The sequence below is a fragment of the Pituophis catenifer genome, unplaced genomic scaffold (assembly GCF_029215685.1).
Source record: "Pituophis catenifer annectens isolate HBS135680 unplaced genomic scaffold, rPitCat1.0.hap2 SCAF_1, whole genome shotgun sequence".
Taxonomy (NCBI): Eukaryota; Metazoa; Chordata; class Lepidosauria; order Squamata; family Colubridae; genus Pituophis; species Pituophis catenifer.
Window position 1 is genome coordinate 135,387,587 of NW_027256881.1, and position 23,609 is coordinate 135,411,195.

At 38.9% G+C, this 23,609-nt stretch overlaps 1 protein-coding gene across 1 annotated transcript in view; it reads right to left on the reverse strand.

Moving 5' to 3' along the window:
• The window catches only part of NOL10 (nucleolar protein 10), a 46,014-nt gene extending 22,467 nt beyond the window's left edge, over positions 1-23,547 (reverse strand). The window contains exons 1-13 of the mRNA XM_070955455.1: positions 23,431-23,547; positions 19,829-20,086; positions 16,212-16,257; positions 14,872-14,970; positions 14,415-14,492; positions 12,707-12,744; positions 11,045-11,181; positions 9,169-9,234; positions 8,308-8,368; positions 6,017-6,102; positions 5,780-5,858; positions 4,574-4,723; positions 712-778 (exon numbers count right to left, since the gene is read on the reverse strand). Coding sequence (XP_070811556.1) covers positions 712-778; positions 4,574-4,723; positions 5,780-5,858; positions 6,017-6,102; positions 8,308-8,368; positions 9,169-9,234; positions 11,045-11,181; positions 12,707-12,744; positions 14,415-14,492; positions 14,872-14,970; positions 16,212-16,257; positions 19,829-19,894 — 973 coding nt within the window. The 5' untranslated portion in view covers positions 19,895-20,086; positions 23,431-23,547. The remainder of the gene's footprint in view (positions 1-711; positions 779-4,573; positions 4,724-5,779; positions 5,859-6,016; positions 6,103-8,307; positions 8,369-9,168; positions 9,235-11,044; positions 11,182-12,706; positions 12,745-14,414; positions 14,493-14,871; positions 14,971-16,211; positions 16,258-19,828; positions 20,087-23,430) is intronic.
• Between the last annotated feature and the right edge of the window lie 62 nt (positions 23,548-23,609).

The window sequence follows — 23,609 nt, forward strand, 5'->3', positions numbered from 1 at the left end:
TCATGATCAAACATGAAAAAAAAATAATCCTGACTGCTTTGAATAACCACATTAGTAGATTCACAAAAGAGAATCTATGGAGACATTTTTAATTGTTAAGACATCATAGACATCTGACAGTGAAATTTTGTAATCGGGCAATAAAATGATCCAGTTCTAATATGATATTTTCAATGAGATGAAGACTTTGGAATTTAGAAATGAATTAAAATGAATTAAAAACCTCTATGAAAAATAATTACAAAGTATATGTCTATCTTTAAATCTCAAACTCATCACCCCTTGAACTGAACACATTTTTAGGAAATCACAACCTGTTCTCTATCCCATTCTTATGAAGGATTCAACATACAGTACAGGCCAGTACTTCTCACCCTTGGCATCTATGAGATATGTGGACTTCAACTCCCAAAATTCTTCAGCCAACATGGCTGGCTGGGGTATTTTGAGAGTTAAAATTCACATATTTTAAAATGGCTAAGATAAGAAACATTGTGATAGCCCCTAAGAGCGAAAGTGCTCCAATGCTGTTGAATATTGTTAAGAATTCTGAAATGTTCAACAAATGATTCAATTGTTAAATACTGTCAGATGAAAAGTGAAAAAGGTCACCTCCATCCAAATTCTCAAGAGGTTATCTAACATTGGCCTGCCAGGAAAGTTATGAGTTAATCTGTATGACCAGAAAATCCAGATTATTTTGTACTTTACCTGAATTGGGGTACAGGCAAACATCATTAATATTATGTTCAGGTTCTATAGAGGTGAATATTTTCCCCTGAAAAATAAAGTCACATAATTCTTAATAAAAGCACACAAAAGAAGTAAAGAATTCCTATACTATACTATACTATACTATACTATACTATACTATACTATACTATACTATACTATACTATACTATACTATACTATACTATACTATACTATAAAAAGAGGATTCTTTGGACAGTGAGATGAATGGCATATAAATTCAATAAATAAATTATTCAGACAATAAATCTTATTATCTGCAGAAATATTGTTATTGCCTTCATATTGCTAATATTAATCTGGAAGTGTGTGCAATTAAATAGAGCAATTTCATTACTGTTTCAGGAAGGAATTGGTTCAAAGTCTTGAATTCCACTATGTTATGTAGAGCCATATTTTATAGCTGTTGCATCCTGAAATTTATAGTACTTTTTAAGAGTGTAAAATCTATCTATCTATCTATCTATCTATCTATCTATCTATCTATCTATCTATCCATCCATCCATCCATCCATCCATCCATCCATCCATCCATCCATCCATCAAGTTGTTACCTGAACCATGCAAAGAACATCTAGCAGCAAATTTCCATATCCAAATTACATTCCCTATTAACAAATAACATGCACCAAATTATAAGACTAGTCAAATTGTCAAATGGCACAGTCCGGTCTAATTCTATTGATTTAAATGGTTGTCAAGTTTATCAAAATCTCTTCTTTAGAAAAAGGAAGAATTTCTTAGCTCTGGCTAGACTAGACTCATCTTTATTGCCAACAAGCTCTTCTCTATAGCACATAGCACTTCACTTCCACAATGTGTCTTCTAGTATTTGTAGTTCAGCAGATAATCCATAATTAAGGCACAAGATCCTCTTTTTTTATGCTGGTGATCATAGCAAGCTCCATTTTCTATCATTTGAAGGCAGATTCTGTAGCCATTTAGGCACCCCACATTCCTTGGCAGCCAATTCTACCTACTTCCAAAGAATTTAGAAGAGGTCAATCAGACAACTCTATTGCTAGGTATGAAGAAAGCAAATCAATGAATACAGAGAAAAGGAAATTACTCTTCTGATATTTTTCTGGTGGCTGGATTGCAAAAAACAAAAAATTGACAAGCATTTTGAGGACATGGATGTTGAAGATTTTAACATGAGAAACACACCGGCAAGGCTCATGCACTGGAGACGTCTTTCTTGAGTTAAGTGTTAATTAAACAGAGTACTACAAGCAAACATTTGCCAATCCAGAATTCCTATCTGCCTGCTGGATCAGTCATTGCCCTACACTTTTCATCCAGCATGTATGAACATAGTTTTTCTGAGCCTTCAAAGAAAGTATTTTCTCCCTTTCCACGGGAAGTATGTGGATTTTCCGTTCCACTGTAATGTTTTCCACACCCTATTCCAACATTTTCATGTAGAGGAAAAAGATGTTTGGCCAGAACCAGATTTAATTTAGAAGGGAGTGTATGTGTAGGGAGGTATGAAAAAGGAAAGAAGATCTACTGCTTTGAAGAGTGCAATACATTGTATTAATGACCGCAAGTTGTTTGAGGAAGCATCAGCCCCTTTCCTCTCTACCATAAAAACAACTCCCTCACCCTCGAGACAAGTTAAATGTTAAATTCTTTTTGTTCCACAACATGCTGGGATCAGAACACTGGGATAATATTGTGTAAAGTCATGGCTATGGCAAAAGTGGCTTGTGGTATGACGGGAAAAAGGTGGAGTCCACATTTCTGGTTCTTACACAGAAGGTCCCTTTGTATAGATATACCTATCTTCCTATGCAGGTAGCCTTCAAATATGGGATTCATTGATTAATATCAATCAAATTTATACCGTAGTGGAGTCACAGGATTCTTGACAGCTCACAAAATGTGCAGTATAAATGTACAATATAAAAACACTAGCTGGACGCCGGTGCTTCGCTATGAAACTATGTGATCAGGCGTGATAAAATGACACTCAAGGCCTGAAACCTAATGTACAATAAGGCAACTGGCAGTTGGAACAGAGGGGGAGGGGAGTAGACTGTCTAACTCCTTAACATCAGAGCATGTGAATATAATACTGTATATGAAATACTAATGATACGATGGTCATTTCAAAAAATCCTTTCTTAGCGAGCACCTAGAAGCCAAGAGGAATATATGTGCCAAATTTCAAGTTTGTAGGCTTTACCGTTCTGGAGATTTTATGATGAGTGGTATTTGGCTTTTATATATATAGATAACACATAAAATAATTAAAACTCAGAGACAACATATGCCATCAGATCCCCAAACTTTTTTCAGAAGGCAATGTCAGAAACAGAGAAAACCCCAATGGAAGGGCTAGTCCTATCTCCCTGAAAAGCAATGCTTCCAGACTCTGGACCCCCTGGTTTCTAAGGATGAGAGACAACCAGCTGTTTCTCCCAGCATGATCAAAGAGGCCAGGCTAACTCCAGTGAGGAGATGCAATCCTCCAAGCAACCTAGCACCACGCCCTAATTATAAGTTGAAACCAGCACGTTAAATTGCAGCCAGACTTCAATCTGCTATCACCATGGCCTCTGCTGAGAATTCTGGAGCTTGTGGACATCTGGAAAGTAAAATAGTTGTACTAGAACAGCTCCCCAGAGGCCAGAGGTCTGGAGATTAGTCTGTAGAGGTGCCATGGCCTAGACTAAGAGTAGGGTAAAAGGTAACCATCTTAACCTTAGTTTTCACTGAATCCAGGATGAGTCAGCTAAATAAACAAAGGATACAAATAGTCGTGACCACAAATCTGACTCTGAAGTAGGACTTTTTCCCCTCCCCTTGTGGATTCCTCCCTTCTTCACTTGTTTCTTTAATAGTTTCATTTTGCCTCTAGGTACAATACTCTTCCTTTCCCTCCCTGTTTAATTCTGGACCTCACCCACTTCTGCTGTAGCTTTCTTAATAATTAAGAAAAAGGTTTTCCTCCAACCTCATCTTTGAAAACAAAAGACGAGATCCTTTCCAGCTCCAGGCGAAGTGCATGAAGCTGCTCCCTACCTTACCACCTTCCTCTTTTGTCCAATGACACACAACCAGAGGTGATCATGGAGCAGCTGAGGTGGAGGCCAGCAAGAATTATTAGATCTGTTTTGTAATAAGAAGACCTTCTCATTTGGATACTCATCACTGAGAAGCACAAGAACTGTAGGGGGAAAAAGCATCTGCTCTCTTCCAATCCCATTTAGAGAAATTGGTAACAGCGTTTCAGTCAACCGGTAACCAGGTTCAGTCAACCCTATTTAAAGCAATGACCAAATCTTATTTTACAATTGTATAAATATGTTTGAATCCTGGGACATATCCTTTGGTGTCTCTGTCTATTATTTTGTGAACACAGAAGGGTCACTTCTGGACATCTGGGACAGCAGAGAGTTGGGGAGGAGAAATATCATATGGTTGGATAATGGGCAGGAAGACTAGAAGAAGGAGAGATGATCAGCAGTTGTATCATTCCCACAACTGACCTTGTTGAATTAGAAGGACAATACGAAATATGGCTTATCCCACAAATTAAGCATTTGGGGATTGTAGCAATACCAGTAGGACTTTCAGTTTTTGCAAAATTCAAGACACGCAAACACATTTTCTTTGAAGAACTGAAGCACTTCTACTTAACTAAAGAGAGTTACCATTATGATTTATATTATGTATTTGTACTAAATACAAATCAATAAAACACTATTCTTATCTCAAATGGGGCACCACTAAAAGTAAACACACTCTTTATGATTTAGCTATAACAGTAGAAAATAGAAGGTGCTCAGAGAGAAGATCTGAATCAATATCCTTACCGTGTCCTGATTCCATAGTTTTATAATTCGTGAGTCAGCAGAAATAATCAGATCCAATGCATTGTGGAACTGGATTGATTTGACTGGTAGACCGTATTGGTGATCCTTCATTATTAATGGATTACTCGACCGAAGATCATAAAGTAAGACCTGGTATCCAGAAAAGATAGCTCAATTTTTGTGGTCAGGTATTGTTTAATACAGGTACAAATCTATGATATCATTTATATTTTCAAATTGAGAAAAATAAAAAAGATACTTCGGTTTAGTATTTTGTAAATCCACCCAATGGACTTTTAAGTAGCAAAATCTCTTAAAATAAGTCATAGTATTGGTCTGCAAATCAAGCAGCATTAAGCATTATTTTATTTTATTTTATTTAGCATAACTATTACATACTTTTATTAAAACGCTATGGAGCAGAACAGCTGCTGCAGACTAGCTCAACCCTCATCCACTGTATGCTTGACAAATCTCTATTTATATGTTGTTGCAAAACACAGGAATTTGTGGTCATGGTGTATCATCCAGCCATTAGTTTGGTTGGGCTACATCAATCTCATTATATTCAAGAGCAGTGTTTTGTTTACCCTGTAAAACTTTAGAGGAGCTATCACAATAATCATCTGCACAATAATCCTCTGGCCTATGAATTATACTAATAATTATAATTAGACTTCCATTCAGTCTGGTTTTGTTTGGTTGTTTGAAGTTGTTTTTACAGGAAAGCACCGCAAGAAGCTCTCATCAATGACCTAACTTAACATGCAACACATCAACTAACCCTTCTGAAGAACTCACAAGTGTCTTAGACTTGAATTAAGCAATCTGAATTACAATACTTCCAGCACCACATTCCCTTCACAAACTCACCTTAGCGATTTATCATTCATTCATTCTATTTATATGCCACATGCCTCGCTCTGCAAAGTGACTCTGGGTGGCTTAGAATTAAAATCATAAATATTAAAAACATTGGGTACAAAGGCTAAGAAACAAAAGGCAAGAACGATGCAGCCGTGGCATCTTCCCTATTAGTCCATCAGCCACCCTCAACATCGAGCAGCCCTGTCAGAAACCCAAGCCACCAAAGCTAGATTTTAATGTCCTTCTAGAAGGCCAAACGGATTGGGGCTACCTCACCACAGTCAGGAAGGAAGTTTACATGAGCCCTTGAGGATTGCAATAAGAAGGTGCACAGCATACCTGCCCTGTAGACGTTCCGACAGCCATTTTCAAGCTTCCATCAAACTTCAGGGCAGAAACAGCGGGCAGCCCACCTACCCTGGGAAAATTCAAATACATTTCATTCAGATGCAGTAAAGGTCATCATAACCTGCACTCAGGCTGATCACCCCAAATCTGCATCTGATAGCATATTATTTCTGTTAGGAACATGACACGGGAGGGAGATTTAGAAAGAGTATCAAGAAATGTCCATACTCTTGATCAGCAGTCACGCTGTTTAAAGCACAATCCAGTATTCCAACTCGATTTCTCACTCTAGGATCCCAGCATTCCACCTTTCCCTGAGGAAAAAAAAACAAAGAAAAATGCCACTCAGTATTCTGAATAATTCCCCACGGTTCACCTGCTTCCTGATCTGCTTTGTACAGAAATCACTGAATTACTATTCAAGGGGTCTTTGGAATAATGAACATTTCTTCCTCCAGTTTAAATATTTTGCTGCATTCAAATCTGACATGATTTCCCCCAATTCTGAACAACAACTCATGAGATTCCAAAGGCAGAATAACACAGAGCTTCTGCGGAACATCAGCCAACTGAATTATTTGGAGTACTTGAGCTCTGTTAGGGAAGAAAGGACCATAAGAACCAGTTAGTATTGGAATTGGACTTTTCGGCTTGGTCTCTTCTCCTTGCCTGTTTCACCTCGAGGTTTTCGCCTCTGGGTTATTAGCCACAAACTTTTCTCTTTGGCTGGCCCTCCACCACATAATATTATGAGGCAATATCTAGTAGTACAGGTATTTTTCGAATTACAACCACAATAGGGAATAGATTCATTTCTAAGCAAGACAGTTGTTAAGGAAGTCTTGCCCTATTTTCTGACCTTTTTCCCATGTGTGTTAAGTGAATCACTGCAGTTAAGTGAATCAGGTGGTCGCTAAGCAAATCCAACTCCCCTCACTGATGTTGCTTGTTGAAAGCCAGCTGGGAAAGTTGCAAATAATGATCACATGACTCCAAGATGCTGCCACTGTCATAAATACATGCTGGTTGCCAAATACCCAAATTTTGATCACATGACTGTGGGGATGCTAAAAGGGTCATAAGTGCAAGAACTGGTTCTAAGTAATTTTTTAGTGCCGCTGTAACTTTGAACAATTGCTACATGAATGGTTGTTAAATCAAGGACTACTTGTATTGCCTAAGACAGTGATGGCAAACCTTTTAAAACCTCTTGTGTTTTTAAATTGGCTGTACACCGCCCTGAGTCCTTCGGGAGAAGGGCGGTATAGAAATAAAATTATTATTATTATTATTATTATTATTATTATTATTATTATTATTATTATTATTATAGACACTGAGTGCCCAAACTGCGTGTGCATGTGCATGCCCAGACTGAAAGGTGCACGCATGTGTGCGCATGCACAGACACACGTGCATGGACATGCATGCACGCATGCAGACATGCACGAACAAGTGTGTGCACAGGCATGGGCATGTGCAGCAGAGACCCGAAGACTAGCTGGCCGGTGAAAGGGGGGGCATCCCAACACCGGCAGTGCAGCAAGAGGGAAGATCTTTTTCTTTCATGAGCTTCTGTTTCGTCATTTGCAGGGAAACAGAAGCTCATGAAAGAAATGCCACACCGATCTGACCTAGGGCAACGGTGCGCGTGCCAGCGGGCTCTGCGTTCCACCTCTGGCACGTGTGCCATAGGTTTGCCATCACGGACCTAAGAAGTGTTTGAGCTTCATGAAGTGGAAGGTGGTTTTCGATTATGGTAACTGCCAAATGCGGACCCTGCCTTGCATGGCTGTTCACGATGGCCAGTTAAATAAGGATAAGCAGCTGAATCTAAGCAGTGTTTAACACTTCTTTGAAGGAAGGGAGATTCCAACAGCCCTGAAACAGGTGCTGGTCTTCTGACTCCTCAAGAGGACAGCCTCGGATCCAACTTTGATGGATAACTACTATTCAAACTTGTTCTAGAGAAGATTGTTCTGAAAGCAGTAGGTCAGTAATTAGAAAGGTCTTAGAAGATGTAGGTTATCTGGATCTATGGCAGTGTGGATTAAGGCCTGCCTACTGAGGAATAAACCTTGTGGAATTTAATAGAACTATGCCTATCGACTCTTAGATAAAAGAACAGATAAAGGGATACAGAAGGGAAGCTTCAAATAATTGTTAATTGTTATTTAACTTCTTCTAGTCAAATGCCTCGAGCCAAAACATATCAAACAAAAAAGAACTGCTGGCAATATCCTTTTCCAGGATACATTTTTCCATTTCTCAGTAATCTTTTCTTATTTGCAAAAAAATCAATGCCCTCTGCTCAGTATTAAATAACATTTGTAGAGATTTTCCTGCTATCATTTTCCATTAAAAATTTGGAGATGATTTTTTAAAATTTATTTCTAGAAAGTTTATGTTTTCTTTACATCTTCTGCTATCTCCCATTTCTGTGTGAGTGACGCTGTTCCGACCAAAAAATTGAACCATCTCTGGAGAATGAGCACACGGTTAATTTTAAACTCACTTACCTCAATTGTCCCAGTGGCAAATAAACCATGTACAGGATTTATGTCGCATACATGATTCTCTCTAGAAAAAAACAGAAATACAGACAGGGAATAAAATCCTCAAGGATCATATTTGTTGGAAACATTAAAACCAATCAAAATATATAGAAAGCAAAAATTGTTAGGACAAATTGAATTCAGTGGCTTGCATTTGAATTACTGTTATTTTCTTTTTGATGTAAAATATGCGTCATAATATAAATACAAAAGCAGAAATTATCACAGAAGAAGTAATCGAACATTTGCTTTCCCCTTAAATATCTCAAATAGAAATGTCTTAATTCTTAACAGGCCATCCTGGCCCAATCTGCAGGTGATTTAAACAAATGCTTTATAATCTGGGTACGAATCGGAGGGATGTGTTTATTTAAAATAACTCCTCTCAGGAAGGAGCAAACCCTCAGCACTCAACTATTATTCCTAGCTCAAATGTAATAAGAAGCTATGTTAGCATAGCGAATCAAGGCTTATTTTACAACCTGTGGAAAGAAAACACCAAAGCTAAAACGAAAGGGAGGGCTGCAGGCAGAAAGATTCCTTCTGCTTTTGCTGGACTATTCAGCTGATTTTAGAATTAGCGTAATGAGCAAACGCTGATCATGAATAATGTTCAATATTTACATTGTACATATATACCGGTAGTATGTATATGTACAGACACAAAGATACAGACAGTCAGACAGACACATACATATAAATACCAATAACAGATTGTTATTAGCTTGTGAGCCATCTATGGTGTTTTCACAGACAGATCTTATATAGTTTGGCTCCACCTACTGGAAAAAGATTCTTAGATTAAAAAGCAGAAGATATACTTACGAAGCATCTGTTTGTAGAGGATTCAAATACCTTCCTTGTTCCAGATTTAGCCTGTATATTTCAGAACTGTAATAAGAAAGATAACACTCACTTTGCTTTTGATTCCCGAGTCTTACAAAGAGAGATAAAAATCATGCAGGCAAGAAATGATGAATTAAAGACAGCTCTGCTACAGATAAAGAAGATGACTGTGGTGGAATGAAGAGCCAGTGAGTAGACTGGCTCTTTGCTATTCCTCTCTGGACAAGAAGAGGACTTGCGATAGCCCTCAAGTGTTCCACACAGCCGTTCGTCACAAGGAGGCTGCAAGATAATAGTTTACTGTAGGTTTAGAGCTCTCGGAGACAAAGGCATAACCATCCTGCTCAAACCACAACCAGCAACTTTAAGGACATTGGGTTTGCGTACTTTCTTTTCTAATAAGTTTTGACAGTTGTTTGTGAACTGCTTTTTAGGTATCAAGAACATCTGGGTCCAGAAGGCTAAAAGAGCCTTGGTAGTACAGTGGTCTAAAGCACCCTGTTATTAAGACCAGCTGCCTGCAATTACTGCAGGTTCGAATCTCTCCAGGGCTCAAGGTTGACTCAGCCTTCCATCCTTTCTAAGGTAGGTAAATCGAGGACCCAGTTGTGGGGGCAATAAGCTGACTTTGTATAAATATACAAAAGGATGAAGGCTATTGCTTAGCACATTGTAAGCCGCCCTGAGTCTCCGGAGAAGGGCGGCATATAAATCAAAATTAAAACAAAAAACAAAAAACACCAGGTGAGTGACAAAAATCCCAATACTGCACAATACTTCTGTATTTTTGTAACAAAAACTGCATGGACCTGTCTATGAAGTCAAGAAGAGATCAGCTTACCTTGAAGGGGAGTTTAAAATAATATACAATAAATATAAAAATTATGAATATATAACTATAAATATAAAAATATATAGATTATATAATAAAAGTTTTTAGGGATTGCTATGTGAAAGTCAGAAACTCAATCATGTCACCCAAAGAAACATTAAGGCAACCTGCTCATAGCTACTCTAAAATTTGGCCCCAGACTCTCTACAGTGTAGAGATACTGGTAGATGTACAGATTTCTCACCAAGTGTCAATGGGGAAAAATGTAACTTCAGTGTGAATTCTGAATATAATTCCACTGTCTCCTTTTTTATAACAAGTCAAGAAAAAAAATGCTTTATTGTTTGGAAAGAATGTAGGCCTGGCCTTGGTAAAGGGGGAGGAATGAGCAGTCTATTAAGGAGAGATTTTCAAAAATGATTACTTAATTTTGAGAAACAAAAAAGCATAAAAAATAAACTAAAATAGAATCCCACCTTCATTTTGTTTAGGGCACAGACAAACACAATCAAACTCTCAAGATTCTGTAATTCTCTTGTACAGCAGTAAGGAATATTTTGGCAATCTCTGAGGTCAAGACTGCCTGTTTCTTGACCTTGCCAATCTCAATGGCTGACAATTCTTACACTTCCATGGAAAGGACTGGATTATGTTTCAAAGTTGTAAACATAAAAAAACTTTTAAAAATGTCATTTAATTTTCCAAGATTTCAAGTTATGATTTTACAAAACTTTAAAAAATGAATTTAGATCCTTAGTTATTCATGAAAAAAATGAATTTAGATCCTTAGTTATTCATGAAATTGAAATCTGCCACGAATATATTAGAAAACTATTTAATTTCTGAAAAGCACCGCAGCAATTGTGCTTGACTTATATAGAAATGCTTATTAAATAATTTTATAACTTTACTCAGGGAGTGAAAGAAAATGAATTTTAAAGGAAAAAAAGAACTAGTCAAAACTATCTCCTATGTAGAAAAATAAAAGTAGAATTTAATAATGATTCAAAACATCACCAATACCTCGCTCCTACAAAGTATAAATCACAGGATGGATAATGATAGGAGAAATCTCTTCCAAATTTTGGTATTCTTGTCCTGTAATAACGACCATGTTGTGAATGAAATTCCACATATCTGTCATTGTGCAAGAAAACGATCTGAAAAATACAAGGCACAAAACTGTATTGGAGAGGATTACTTCTCCCAACTGACACTCTTACAAAGTGTCATTTGAAACAAAACAAAGCAGTTGTTTAAAACAAATAATTCGTCATTCAAAAAAACCGGTGTCACTGGGGCTATGTAAATCTTTGAAAGGATGAGCCTTGGTGGCACAGCAGACTAAAGCACTGTTAAGTAGCACCAGCTGCCTGCAATTACTGCAAGTTCAAATCTCACCAGGCTCAAGGTTGACTCAGCCTTCCATCCTTTCGAGGTAGGTAAAATGAGGACCCGGTTTGTGGGGGCAATAAGTTGACTTTGTATAAAAAAGAACACCACTTGGGGGGGCTGAAAGCCCTACTAAGCAGGTATATACAAAAGTATGAAGGCTATTGCTTAACGCATTGTAAGCCGCCCTGAGTCTCTGGAAAAGGGCAGCATATAAATTGAACCAATAATAATAATAATAATGATGATGATGATGATGATGATGATGATGATGATGATGATTTGGTTCAGGAGTTAAGTAGGGCTTTTTTTTGAAGCAAAGCTCAAAGTGAAGTCATACCAGACTTATTTTTACTGAAACAAAGGGGCTCATTTCTGCATACAAACAGCTTCTCCCTGGTCACAGTGGCTACTGTTTGTACTGCAGTCCCCTGAGGCAGATCGCACCCTGGCTCATCTCTGTCAAGGTGGACCAATGCGTATCCAGGAAGTGCTTTTTCTCACTGGGTCACAGCAAGGACTGTGACTCAAAAACTGATGCTCCTCAAGCAGCTCCTTATCTGGGGTGGTCTGAGGATTTCTCCTCTGGGCAGGGAGTTGGACTAGAAGAATCCCCCAAGGTCCTCTCCGGCCTTATGATTCTATGACAAGGTAAAGAGCAGGCTGCCTACATCCTCTGAAGCAGAGGTCTCCAACCTCGACAACTTTACGACTTGTGGACTTCAACTCCCAGAATTCCTCAGCCACTGCATGCTGGCTGAGGAATTCTGGGAGTTGAAGTCTACAAGTCGTAAAGTTGCCAAGATTGGAGACCTCTGCTCTGAAGCATGTGAAGCCTGTTTCAGAAACAGAGAAGATACAATGAGGGACGGGGGCATCACATTAGTTCAATTTGGTTATTTCTTTTATAAAGGTATATGGCAGGAATTACAAAAAATGCATTATGAGTTTTACTTTATTAGCTTCACACACACACATACGAGAGCCAAGTAGGTGTAGTGGTTGGAAGTGGCAGCCCTTGAATTCTAGTCCCACCTTGGGCACAAAGCTAATAAGGGTGACCTTGGGCCAGTCCCTCTCCCTCAATCCTAGGAAGGAGGCAAAGACAAACCACATCTAAAAAATCTTGCCAAGAAAACTGGAGAGACCTCTCCAGGCAGACTCCGAGACTAGGACATAATTGAGCAAAAGAAGAGAAAAGGTTTACACAGCAGACTAAGCCATAATATTTTTTAACTGTAGTCTCAAGTTTACTATTTACACATATAATTTAAAAATTAAAAGTTGACATACCTTTGAGTAATCATCTGATAAAATATCAAATGTGACCACTGGGGAGATGAAAAGTAGATTACAAATAGCAGTCAATCATATGTAGCAACTATTCCACATCATGCATTACCCCACTTTCTCAAAACTTGATTACATTATCTGCCAAACACTCTCTGGTCTTACAGCCAGAGTCAGGGGCCAGAGCTGGACCAGGCATGACCATTACACCTCTCCATTTGCCTTCTCAGCCAAACTTTTCTCTCTTGAGCTTTTGATCCATGGTACTGCCGCATCTTGAACCAAGAACCTCCACAAAGAGAACAGCAACTTGTGTTTCAGTCCAGGCTCTTACTAGTGTAAAAAGGTTTCAACCCCTCCCATTAGGATCAAGGGCCCAAGAGAAGCAATGGCAAGATTTATTTATGTATGACATTTGTACACCTCCTGATTCTCTTTCACCCTGGAAACCCTCCAAAGTTACTTTCACAGCTCTCTATAGGCTATCTGCTTTAGAATCAGTTACCGTATTTTTCAGAGTATAAGATGCTCCAGACTATAAGACGCACCTACCTTTTTTGAGGAGGAAAACAAGAAAAAAAAAAATCTGACTCTGCCTCCCAGCAATTTGCCTCCTTTCAGCAAACAGCCCGTTTCAGCTTCAGCTTCAGCACAGTCTGATTAGCACAAGCAGCTGATTGTCAGTTGGATCGGCCTCCTGAAGATCACCTGTTTCAGGCTGCAGGGATTGCCATAGCCTATTGCCACCACCGTGCGCCCCATTTTCTGAAGGGGTGTGGGGGAGTGGGTAGGGCTACATTCGGTGAATAAGACACACCCAAATTTTCACCCTCTTTTAGGGGGAAAAAAGAGAGTCTTATACTCCGAAAAATACGGTATATGTAAGCCAAGAGGGAGCACCTGTGCACTCATCCTGGAAGAGCAATAAATGTTTGCAAGCCTACATATTGTTTAAATATCCTGCCCAGAACAGATCAGTAGCAGTTGATATAAAACTTTATATTTTCTAAGTATTATACTAACAGATAATTCACAAAAAATCCCAAGAGATCATTCCCTCGCAGAGTCTAGAATGAAGAGAAAAGATCCATATTCAGCAAGCTTTCTCTTCCAATGATAATTTGTTTAAAATCAGGAATCTTTCAATGTGCTGCCCAAACAGAGTGAAATTTTAAACATTCCAGTTTGCTACAGTCATATATTATTAAAGAATAAAACCAATTCAGTTTTCTACGCTATATTTTCCAAAGAACAAAAATAGCATACATTGAAACTGTGCTACAACTTCATTCTTGAAGACCTAGCTTTTCCCTTGGCATTGGGGCCAAGATGTTAGCTAAGCCTGATCGGTATGAATGTTTTATTATGTCTTACGGTTAAGTTTTGAAGCCTCGTTTATATTATATTATATTATACTGTATTGTATTGGTCTTGTTTTATTTTGCTTTTCATATATTAGCTTCCCAGAGTATAGTTAGGCTGAGATGGATTACGTTATAAATTGCACAAAAAAACATAGTACAATTATTACATTAATAAGAAAAAAAAAAATAGATCACTTAGGGTGCAGCCCCTATCTGCTCCCCCAAAAAACACAGACCAGAGGTGTACTTATTTCCAAATAAACATGGGCTGATTTACACTTTGATATTTTTTTCCTTTTGTGCCTAATTTATGCATATTGATTTCCATCGTAATTAAGATTACTAACCTTCAGCATCCAAGCATCTTTCAAATTTCATGGATAACTGATATGTATCAAAACATCGGAGCCTTGGCTTGTATGTGCCTGTTAAAAATATATTTAACATCAAAGTGAAAAGAAAGATTCAGAGTTCGTTTTCTTTAAGAGATTTTGATCTAGAAATTAATGGATGGGCAAAACAAAAATATCCTAAAATTTTGTTCTTAGTGAAATTCAGTAATGAAAATGGTCCTAGTTTACACAGTATAAGTTCATGTTTCATATGCAAATGCATTTTCTTGAAGGCCAAATATGTACATTTATGCACGTGTATAGATGTTTATAAAAACTGCCATCCATGGTTTCCATAGTAGCCATTATAGCAGTGACCATATTGTCTAAGTGTATCCTTGGGACCCAACCCAGCATTCCTCAGTCACAATCTGCAGGTTTATTAACTGGACCTGGTTTTAGCCAAACTTACCTGTTGCCATTACGTATTGCCCATCTTGTGACACCTTGATCTTGGTGCTAACAGCAGGCATATCAAAATCTTGGATAAGTTCAATTCTTCTGTGAATATCTTTAAAATATGAAATAAAATTTGAAGAAAGACTGTATGGTAAACGCATCACTACCGTAGGACATTAATGGCAACAGCACTGATTAACATTGCCCCACTTAGTCCTAAATAACCTTTGTATGCCCTATGCTTATGCAATCTGCTCTGTAAAGTGCTACTGCATAAACACACATGCCTTTGCTTCCCTCTTTGCATTTATCATACAGCATTCCTATGAGCCTTGCATCTTTTTCCTCAAATGTGCTTCTGACACTAACAAAAGGAAAGAAAATATATCCTTCAAATTATTCTCAATGCCTGCTGGCCACATAGAACATATCTATGTTGTTTAACAATAAAGGTTTCCCATCACTTTTTCCTACAATTATTTTTTTAATTCTTAGTCTAGCCTAAAGCCCTTGGATTTGCTGATGGTCTCTCATTCAAATATTAACCAGGTCCAATTCTGCCTAGCTTTTTCAAGAACCAACACAGAAGTGTCACCTGCTGTGACAATAAAATAAAGAACAAATCTTATCTTTTGTTGATTTTTTCTTCATCAGTTTCGGAGTTTCCAGTGTTCCCATCACAGCACTGAAATATTGCTGTTTATGTTTCTTGGGTAAATGTTTCAGGGTATTATCTCTTTTTTCCCCCCAAATGGAAAATATTTTTTTATTTTAATCTGGCTTCATGTATACTATGCTATTTTGGAAAACATGTGTGTTCTGCTATTTAAAACACTTAACATTACTCCTTTTGTGCTCCTAAGCATTTAATCAAACATAGTAAGTTCAGAATGTTCTGTTCTGGACTAACACTACATGCCAACTCCCAGAACAAGACTAACTAGAATTGAAAAAGGAAGAAGTTGTAAAGGAACTAGAATTACACTCCTACCAGCCATTTATGCACTAAGACCTCACTCGCTGAACATGGGAAAAAAAAAAACTTTCAAATCTAGATGCTGTATAAATCTCCATAGCAACCATTCAAACAACCAACTAAATTTCACAAGAAATTCACTGTATTTTTTTAAAAAAATACTTTCCCGGTTTAAACACAGATAACAAGCAAACACAAACATAAAGAGAAGGCGGGGAATGTTTTTCCTTCGAACATTAATGAAATACAGAAGCTATGGTTGATAGGAGCATGTCTTCAGCTTGGTATCATGAAACAATTTGTTGGAATCAGAAATAATATTAATATGCATGAATGAACATAAGGACTCTTTTTAGAATAAAATAAGGACAACTCACCAACATTTTTCTTTTGTAGTGCTCTTTTTTTTCTATCAGAAAGCCACTATAAAACAAGCACAAAAATGTGATTTGTGGAAAAGACTAAAGAAAGGTTGTTCAAAAAGGCCAGCTAATATTTAAAAAAATCTTCAGGTAAACACTCTCATCTTACAGAGGATTATATATTAAAAATATAATAAACTCAAATAAAACAATAATTGCAGTAGGATCCAACACGGCAGCTGAGTATTCACAAGTGCTGAACAGTCACCTGATTCTGTAACCAAGCATACCTTTACCATAACAAGTAGCATATTACAAAATTAAGGACTCGGGGAATATATAAGCAGTTGATTAAACATTTTCATTACTACTGTGCAGGTGATTTCAACGTAATTCACTGCAATCCCTGTAGCTTTGTTTTTTCTTTCAAGAAGCTGAAGACACTGTATTTGCCTTATCATCTTACAAATCTTAGATAATGCAATAAAGATCAAATGATCTTGGTAGTATGGTCAGAGAAGTGCTTTTTCAAAAAAAAAAAAACCTCCAACTTTTACACAAAGTATAAAATTTGCAAAAGAACATGTTAAATACATAAAAATACCCTTTGACAGTTTTGTATCTGCAGTTATGGTAGACTTTAATTTCTAGCCAGTGTTTCAAGAAAAAACTTGACTCTTAAATAGCCCAAATGTTCACAAAAACAAGAAGGGGCGAGGGTGCATTTTTTTCTATTTGTCTTGAGAATTAGTTCAAGGAAGGTACACTTCTAAATAGTTGTACCTAAAACCTTGCAGAATTCAGTATTAGATATACATAGGACCACACTGAATGATATTACTGGTGGTCCTTGCTTACCAACCACTCATTCAGCAATCATTCAGTTACAATGGGCTGAACGAGATTTAAGATCCGACCTTGAAGCTGAGGCCCTGGCACCCTGCCCATGTAATCACGGTTTAGGTGCTTGGCAATTGGTGCATATTTACTTGGTTGCCATCTCCAGCAATCATATGATCACCATTGGTGATCTTCACATCCAGATTCCAATAGTCTCAGGATCTTTTATTTTGCAATTGTGTCACTTAGCAGTTGATGAGAACTACCTGTATGTCCATAGATTATAATACTAAAACATACATCTTGTTCAATAAAAATAATCACCTTTTCTAAATTTCAGTATTCTAAAACAGAAGATGAATAGAAAGGACCTCTTCTGATTGTTTACAGGTATGAGAGGGTATCAAAGAAAGCCACCAATATGGCATTGTGCCCACGTGACACCCCTCCTGCGTGAGCTGCACTGGCTCCCAGTGGTCTTCCGGGTGCGATTCAAGGTTCTGGTCACCACCTTTAAAGCGCTCCATGGCATAGGACCCGGGTACCTTCGAGACCGACTTCTGCCACCAATAGCCTCCCACCGACCAGTTCGCTCCCAGAGAGGGTCTCCTCAGGGTGTCATCGGCCAAGTTATGTTGGCTGGCAACACCCAGGGGGAGGGCCTTCTCTGTGGGAGCCCCTGCCCTGTGGAATGAACTGCCCCTGGAAATGGGTAAGATCTCCGACCTCCATGTATTTCGCTGTGCCCTCAAGACCCTGCTGTTCCGCCAGGCCAGGCTATCAATGTAATTGATTTTAAATTGGGTGTTTTAAATTTGGGGTTTTAAATCTGAGCTGAAATTATTTAATAATTTTAATTATTTTAAATTGATGTCTGTCTTTGTGCTTTTAATAGGCTGTACACTGCCCTGAGTCCTTTGGGAGAAGGGCGGTATAGAAATATTATTATTATTATTATTATTATTATTATTATTATTATTATTATTATTGTCAAGCAATATTTCGCAGCTCACTACGAATTCCCTCCAAGGCTCATTGAATTAGGTCTTCATTCTCACAATTTATTTATTTATTTATTTATTGGTTCAATTTATATGCCGCCCTTTGAGTCAGAGGTAGAGTTATAAAAAGGAAATGATGTCTGCAGCACTTTAAAACGAGCTTCTCATGCCTAGAAAAGCGTGAACTGCAATTTCCAGATTTCTTAACGCTGGCCACGAAACAAAGTTGTGGAATGCTGCCTTCAAGATTAATACGACATGTGTTCATAGTAAATATTAAACATAAATGATCTCAAAGCAGCTTATTTCTAAGTAAGTATAAAGAAGACGACAACCTAACCTGTTCCAAAAGCATGAGATTTTCTGTATTGCCTGTTTTCAGCCGAGAGTCCAATAGATTTAAAAGGCAAAAAAATTGAAAATGAGCTGCCTTAGGGAAACTAATAAAGGAAAATATTTGTAGCTCAGGAATGAAGCGAGGAGTCCTTGGTGCTCTCTGGGCTTGGTTTTCTTGCAGATGTTTCATTACCCAACTGGGTAACATCATCAGCATTAGGTGCATCACTAGCACTGATGATGTTACCCAGTTTGGGTAACAAAACGTCCAAAAGAAAACAATCAAGCTCAGAGCGAGCACCAGGGAAACTTCACCCAGCCAGTCTACAGAGCTCCTTGCAATATTCCTTTCTCATCATCTTGAAACATTGGCCATCCAGGCTCTGGGATGCAGAGGCGGCTCTCCTGTAACAGTATTTGATTTTAGAATGAATGAGCTGGAAGGAGCCTTGGTAGTACAGTGGTTTAAGGCACCCTGTTATTAAGCTGGTTATTAAGACCAGCTGCCTGCAATTACTGCAGGGTTCGAATCTCACCAAGGCTCAAGGTTGACTCAGCCTTCCATCCTTTCTAAGGTAGGTAAATTGAGGACCCAGTTGTGGGGGCAATAAGCTGACTTTGTATAAATATACAAAAAGGATGAAGGCTATTGCTGAGCACATTGTAAGCCGCCCTGAGTCTTCGGAGAAGGGCGGCATATAAATCAAATTAAAAAAAAACCAAAAAAAAAACCTTAGAGGTCTTCTAGTCCAGCCCCCTGCTCAAGCAGGAGAACCTATACCATTTCATACAAGTGGTTGTCTAATCTTTTCTTTAAAAACCTCCAGCGATGGAGCGCCCAGGGTTTCTGAAGGCAAGCTATTCCACTGGTTAATTGTCCTCACTGTTAGGAAATTTCTCCTTAATTCCAGGTAGGTTTCTTCTCTCTGATTAGTTTCCAACCATTGTTTCTTGTCTTGCCTTCTGGTGCTTTGGAGAATAATTTGACCCCCTCTTCTTTGTGGCAGCCCTTCAAGTACGGGGACACTGCTATCATGTTACCCCTAACTCTTCTTTTCTCTGGACCAGCCAAACCCAAATCCTGCAGCCGTTTTAGTCTCCAGGCTTTGGACCATCTTAAGTCGCTCCTCTCTGCACTTTTTCCAAGATCTCAACGTATTCTTTTATTGCAGTATGGTGACATCCAAAATTGGTTCCAGTATTCCAGGTGAGAATATTCGTTAGAAATATTGTTATATTGATTAGAAACATTAGCCAGAAATACTCTTTCCCCCTGTAGCGACCGGCTTTTTCGACGCGTATTAATAGGGGACCGAAGCGCACGGTCCGCCTTTGGGGCACCGCGCGGAGCGAAAGGCGCGCGCTCTACCAGGCAGCACAGCGCGCGGGGAGTGGGAGCGCGCGGACATGGCAAAGGGCGGGGGTGGGAGGGGTTTGGCGCTCCCGCGTTCTCACCTCCGGCAGACTCCGGCCAACGCTTAGGCTGTAGATCTTCACCTCGTTGAGGCTGGAGACCTGCATGTCGCCCTTCTTCCCGAACGAGATCGGGCTTCACTTCCGGGAGCGGGAGGGAACTCTTCCGGCCATAGAGTGCGGAAAACCGCTCGAAAAAGGTGGTGGGTGTGTGACGTCACGGGCGGCGCGGTGACGTCGACGGTGTCCTTCAATTGTGCGCTTCGTCCTTTTGGGGTGGACTTTTTTTTTTTTCCCTACCTTTGCCCAAAAAAGGGAGAGGATGGATTTAGGAAGGTTGCCATCAACTCTGAAGTTGGTTATGGGTTTGGTGGGAAACAATGATTGGAACTTATTCAAAGCAACGTAGAATAAGGAGAAACTTCCTAATAGTGAGAATGATTAACCAGTGGAACTGCTTGCCTCCAGAAATGCTCCATCACTGGAAGTTTTTAAGAAGAAACTGGACAGCCACTTGTCTGAAATGGTATAGGGTCTCCTGCTTGCGCAGGGGGCTGGACTAGAAGACCTCCAAGGTCCCTTCCAGCTTGATTCTGATTCTGATTCCCTTCCCGAAGTGCATGCTTGAAAATGTACACGGAATCCTGACCCCCTTCTCCAAAGCAGGAGCAACTTCCCACTCTTCCTTCTTCCCAGCTGTATGTCACCTCTGATGTGTTCTTTTCTGCCAGTTTGGTTTCATGCCCAAGTTTTTCTTTGGGCTGAATGAGGGCTTGGCATCCCCGGTCCCAAAAAAAGGCCAAGAAAGAAAGCTGGAGGCACTTGGTCTGATCCCTTGGTTGCCATGCTGTTCATTGGAAATTGTCTTTTCCAATCATATTTCATTCTGGAGGAGCATAGTGGTGGCTTTCTCCTCCATTGCACCTCCTTGTTCTATTTCCTCAGAGATACTCGGGTAAAACTGCCTTTTCTAAAGATGTGAAAGACCATGTCTGAAAAAATACAGACAGATGTTTAACTCTGAGAGCGTTCATCTGTCATTTCGACTAGCCAGCTGCAAGTGACAAATTTGAAGTCTGCCTTTACAATGGTAATCAAAAAAACTTTTACAATAGACAATAACAGCAGCAGCCAGGGTAGTTTTGTAAGTAGTTTCATAAACTTTGTAAGTATATAAAGTTAATTCTCGACTTATGATAACAATTGAACCCAAAATTTCTGTTGCTAAGCAAGGCAGTTGTTAAGTGAGTTGTGCCTGATTATACAACCTTTTTTGCCATGGTTGCTAAACGAATCACTGCGGTTGTTAAGTGAAACATGTTGTCATTAAGTGAATCTGACTTTCCCTATTGACTTTCCCTGTTGGAAGCCGTCTGGGAAGATTACAAATGTGATCACATGACCCTGGGACAGTGCAACTGACATAAATACATGCAGGTTGCCAAGCTCCTAAATTTTGATCACTCAAGCATAGGGATGATGCAATGGTTGTTAGTATGAAAACCAATCATAAATCACTTTTCTCAGTGCTATCGTAACTTCAAACGATCAATAAACAAATGGTTGTAAGTCAACAACTACATGTACCTTTGAAATTAACAGATCTATTAAAAGCTTCAGAAGAATATACTGTAACCATCTTTGCTGGCTGCTGGCTGTCTTTCTGGAAAGCCATTCTGGAATAGGAGGGGCTACCTGCCATCTTCAACACCAGATGGTGCCCAGAGCAAAACTCTGAAATGAAAGTAGGGTGCATGTGGAAGAAAGAGAAGTAGAAAGAGGCGTTTCTCCAGGTACTGTGATCCCAAGATACAAAGAGCTTGATGGGTTAAAATCAGCACTAGAATTGTGGCCATAAATGAAATAGGAACCAGTGAAAATAATACTAAACTGGCCAGTTACGTTGGTACTATCCTCTTACAATCAGTTTCCTTGTTGCAATGTATGCCTGTTTCTCCGTAAATGTATTTCATATATGAAAGAGAATAGTTAGGATATATATTTAGGGAGATTGATTTTGTAAATAGGACACTTAAGCAGTTAATATTGATCAGTACTTATTCAATTAATTTTTCCTTTTTTCTTTTAATGTGTTGTTTGTGAGTTGCATAAGGACACATACACATACATGACGTCCCATTTGTATGTTTACCTCTAAATTCATATTATGGACTTAGATAGACTAACAGAAGTTAAAAACTGATTTTAACTGATGTTTTTAACTGATGTTAGTATATCTAAGTTCATAATGTGGGCAGCTAACTCTGGACAGGGTCTCTATCTACATTTAAATTGATTACAATTACAATCAGAATATAGCTGGAAGGGACCTTAGAGGTTTTCTAGTCCAACTCCCTGCTCAAGCAGGAGACCCTCTACCAGTGATGGCTAACCTTTTCCGGATCGAGTGCCCAAAGCGCTCGCACGTGTGAATGCGCACATGCACAGCTGAACCCCAAAAATGCAATGCGTGTGGCCCCCATGCATGTGCCCCAGCTCCTGCACATGCACACACGCCCCCCCACAAGCATGGCAGAGACCCGATGACCAGCTGGCCGGGAAGAGGCGTGCGCGCATGCGCGGAAGAACTGAACTGGGGCAGTGGCTCACCTGCCCACAGATAAGGTGCTGCGTGCCACCGGTGGCACACGTGCCATAGGTTCGCCGTGATGGCCTTTACCATTTCAGACAAATGACTGTTCAATCTCCTCTTTAAAATCTACAATGATCATTGTAGCAATGTACACATAGGCACATACAACTTCTGAAGGCAAGCTGTTAATTGTTTTTACTGTTAGAAAGTTTCTCTTTAATTCCAGGTTTCTTCTCTCTTTGATTAGTTTCCATCCATTGTTTCTTGTCCTGCCTTCTGGTACTTTGGAAAATAACTTGACCCCCTCTTCTTTATGGCAGCCCATCAAATACCAGAATATTGCTATCATGTTCCCTCTAGTCTAGTCCTTCTTTTCTCTAGACTAGTTATACCCAATTCCTGCAACCATTCTTCATGTTTTTATCTCCAGGCCTTTAGTCATCTTAGTTGCTCTTATTTTTGTGTTCCTTTCCAATACTGTAAATACAATAAATGAAACTTCTAGACTAAAGCATCTTAAAGGTAACCACACAAAAATTACATTGCAATAAACTGAAACATCCAGGCAAATCAACAAGGCTGTATTATAGGCAAAGATCATTCTGCATAATGATTCTGCATAAATGCATCCAGGCCTCATTTTAAAATGGACTATAATTCATATCATATGATACAATTTTAATTATCAGCTAGAATAAGCAAAGCTAATTTGTTTGAGAAGAGAAACCTTATTTGAAGGAGGCAATAGTTAACTATGGGAAGTCTGTCTCCCTTAGGAGCAGGGATGAGGTGAAGGTCACCTTTTGGAAATGTGGTAATGCCAGGCTATATTTTGGCCCTTTAGGAAAAAGTAGAAGAGGCACTATGTGAATTATTATAAAGGGCTGAAAGCTTTCATAATTCCATTTCCAATGTACAAACCCAATGTTTATTATTATCATCTCAGTATCTGTTTTCAAAGACATAGAATCATGGTTACAGAAAGATAGATAGGATTTAGTCTAATGCTTATTTTTTTTACATGCAATTTAGAAAAAATCTAGGTTAATACCTCATATGCGCCTCAGATCTTTTCAACATTTCCAAGAAGTAACCAATCTCAGCTATGTACCAAAGTGGCTTGGTGGCGCCTCCGAGACTGGCAGTGATGGTAAGCAAAAGGAAAGAAAGGAAGGAAAGGAAAGGAAAGGAAAGGAAAGGAAAGGAAAGGAAAGGAAAGGAAAGGAAGGG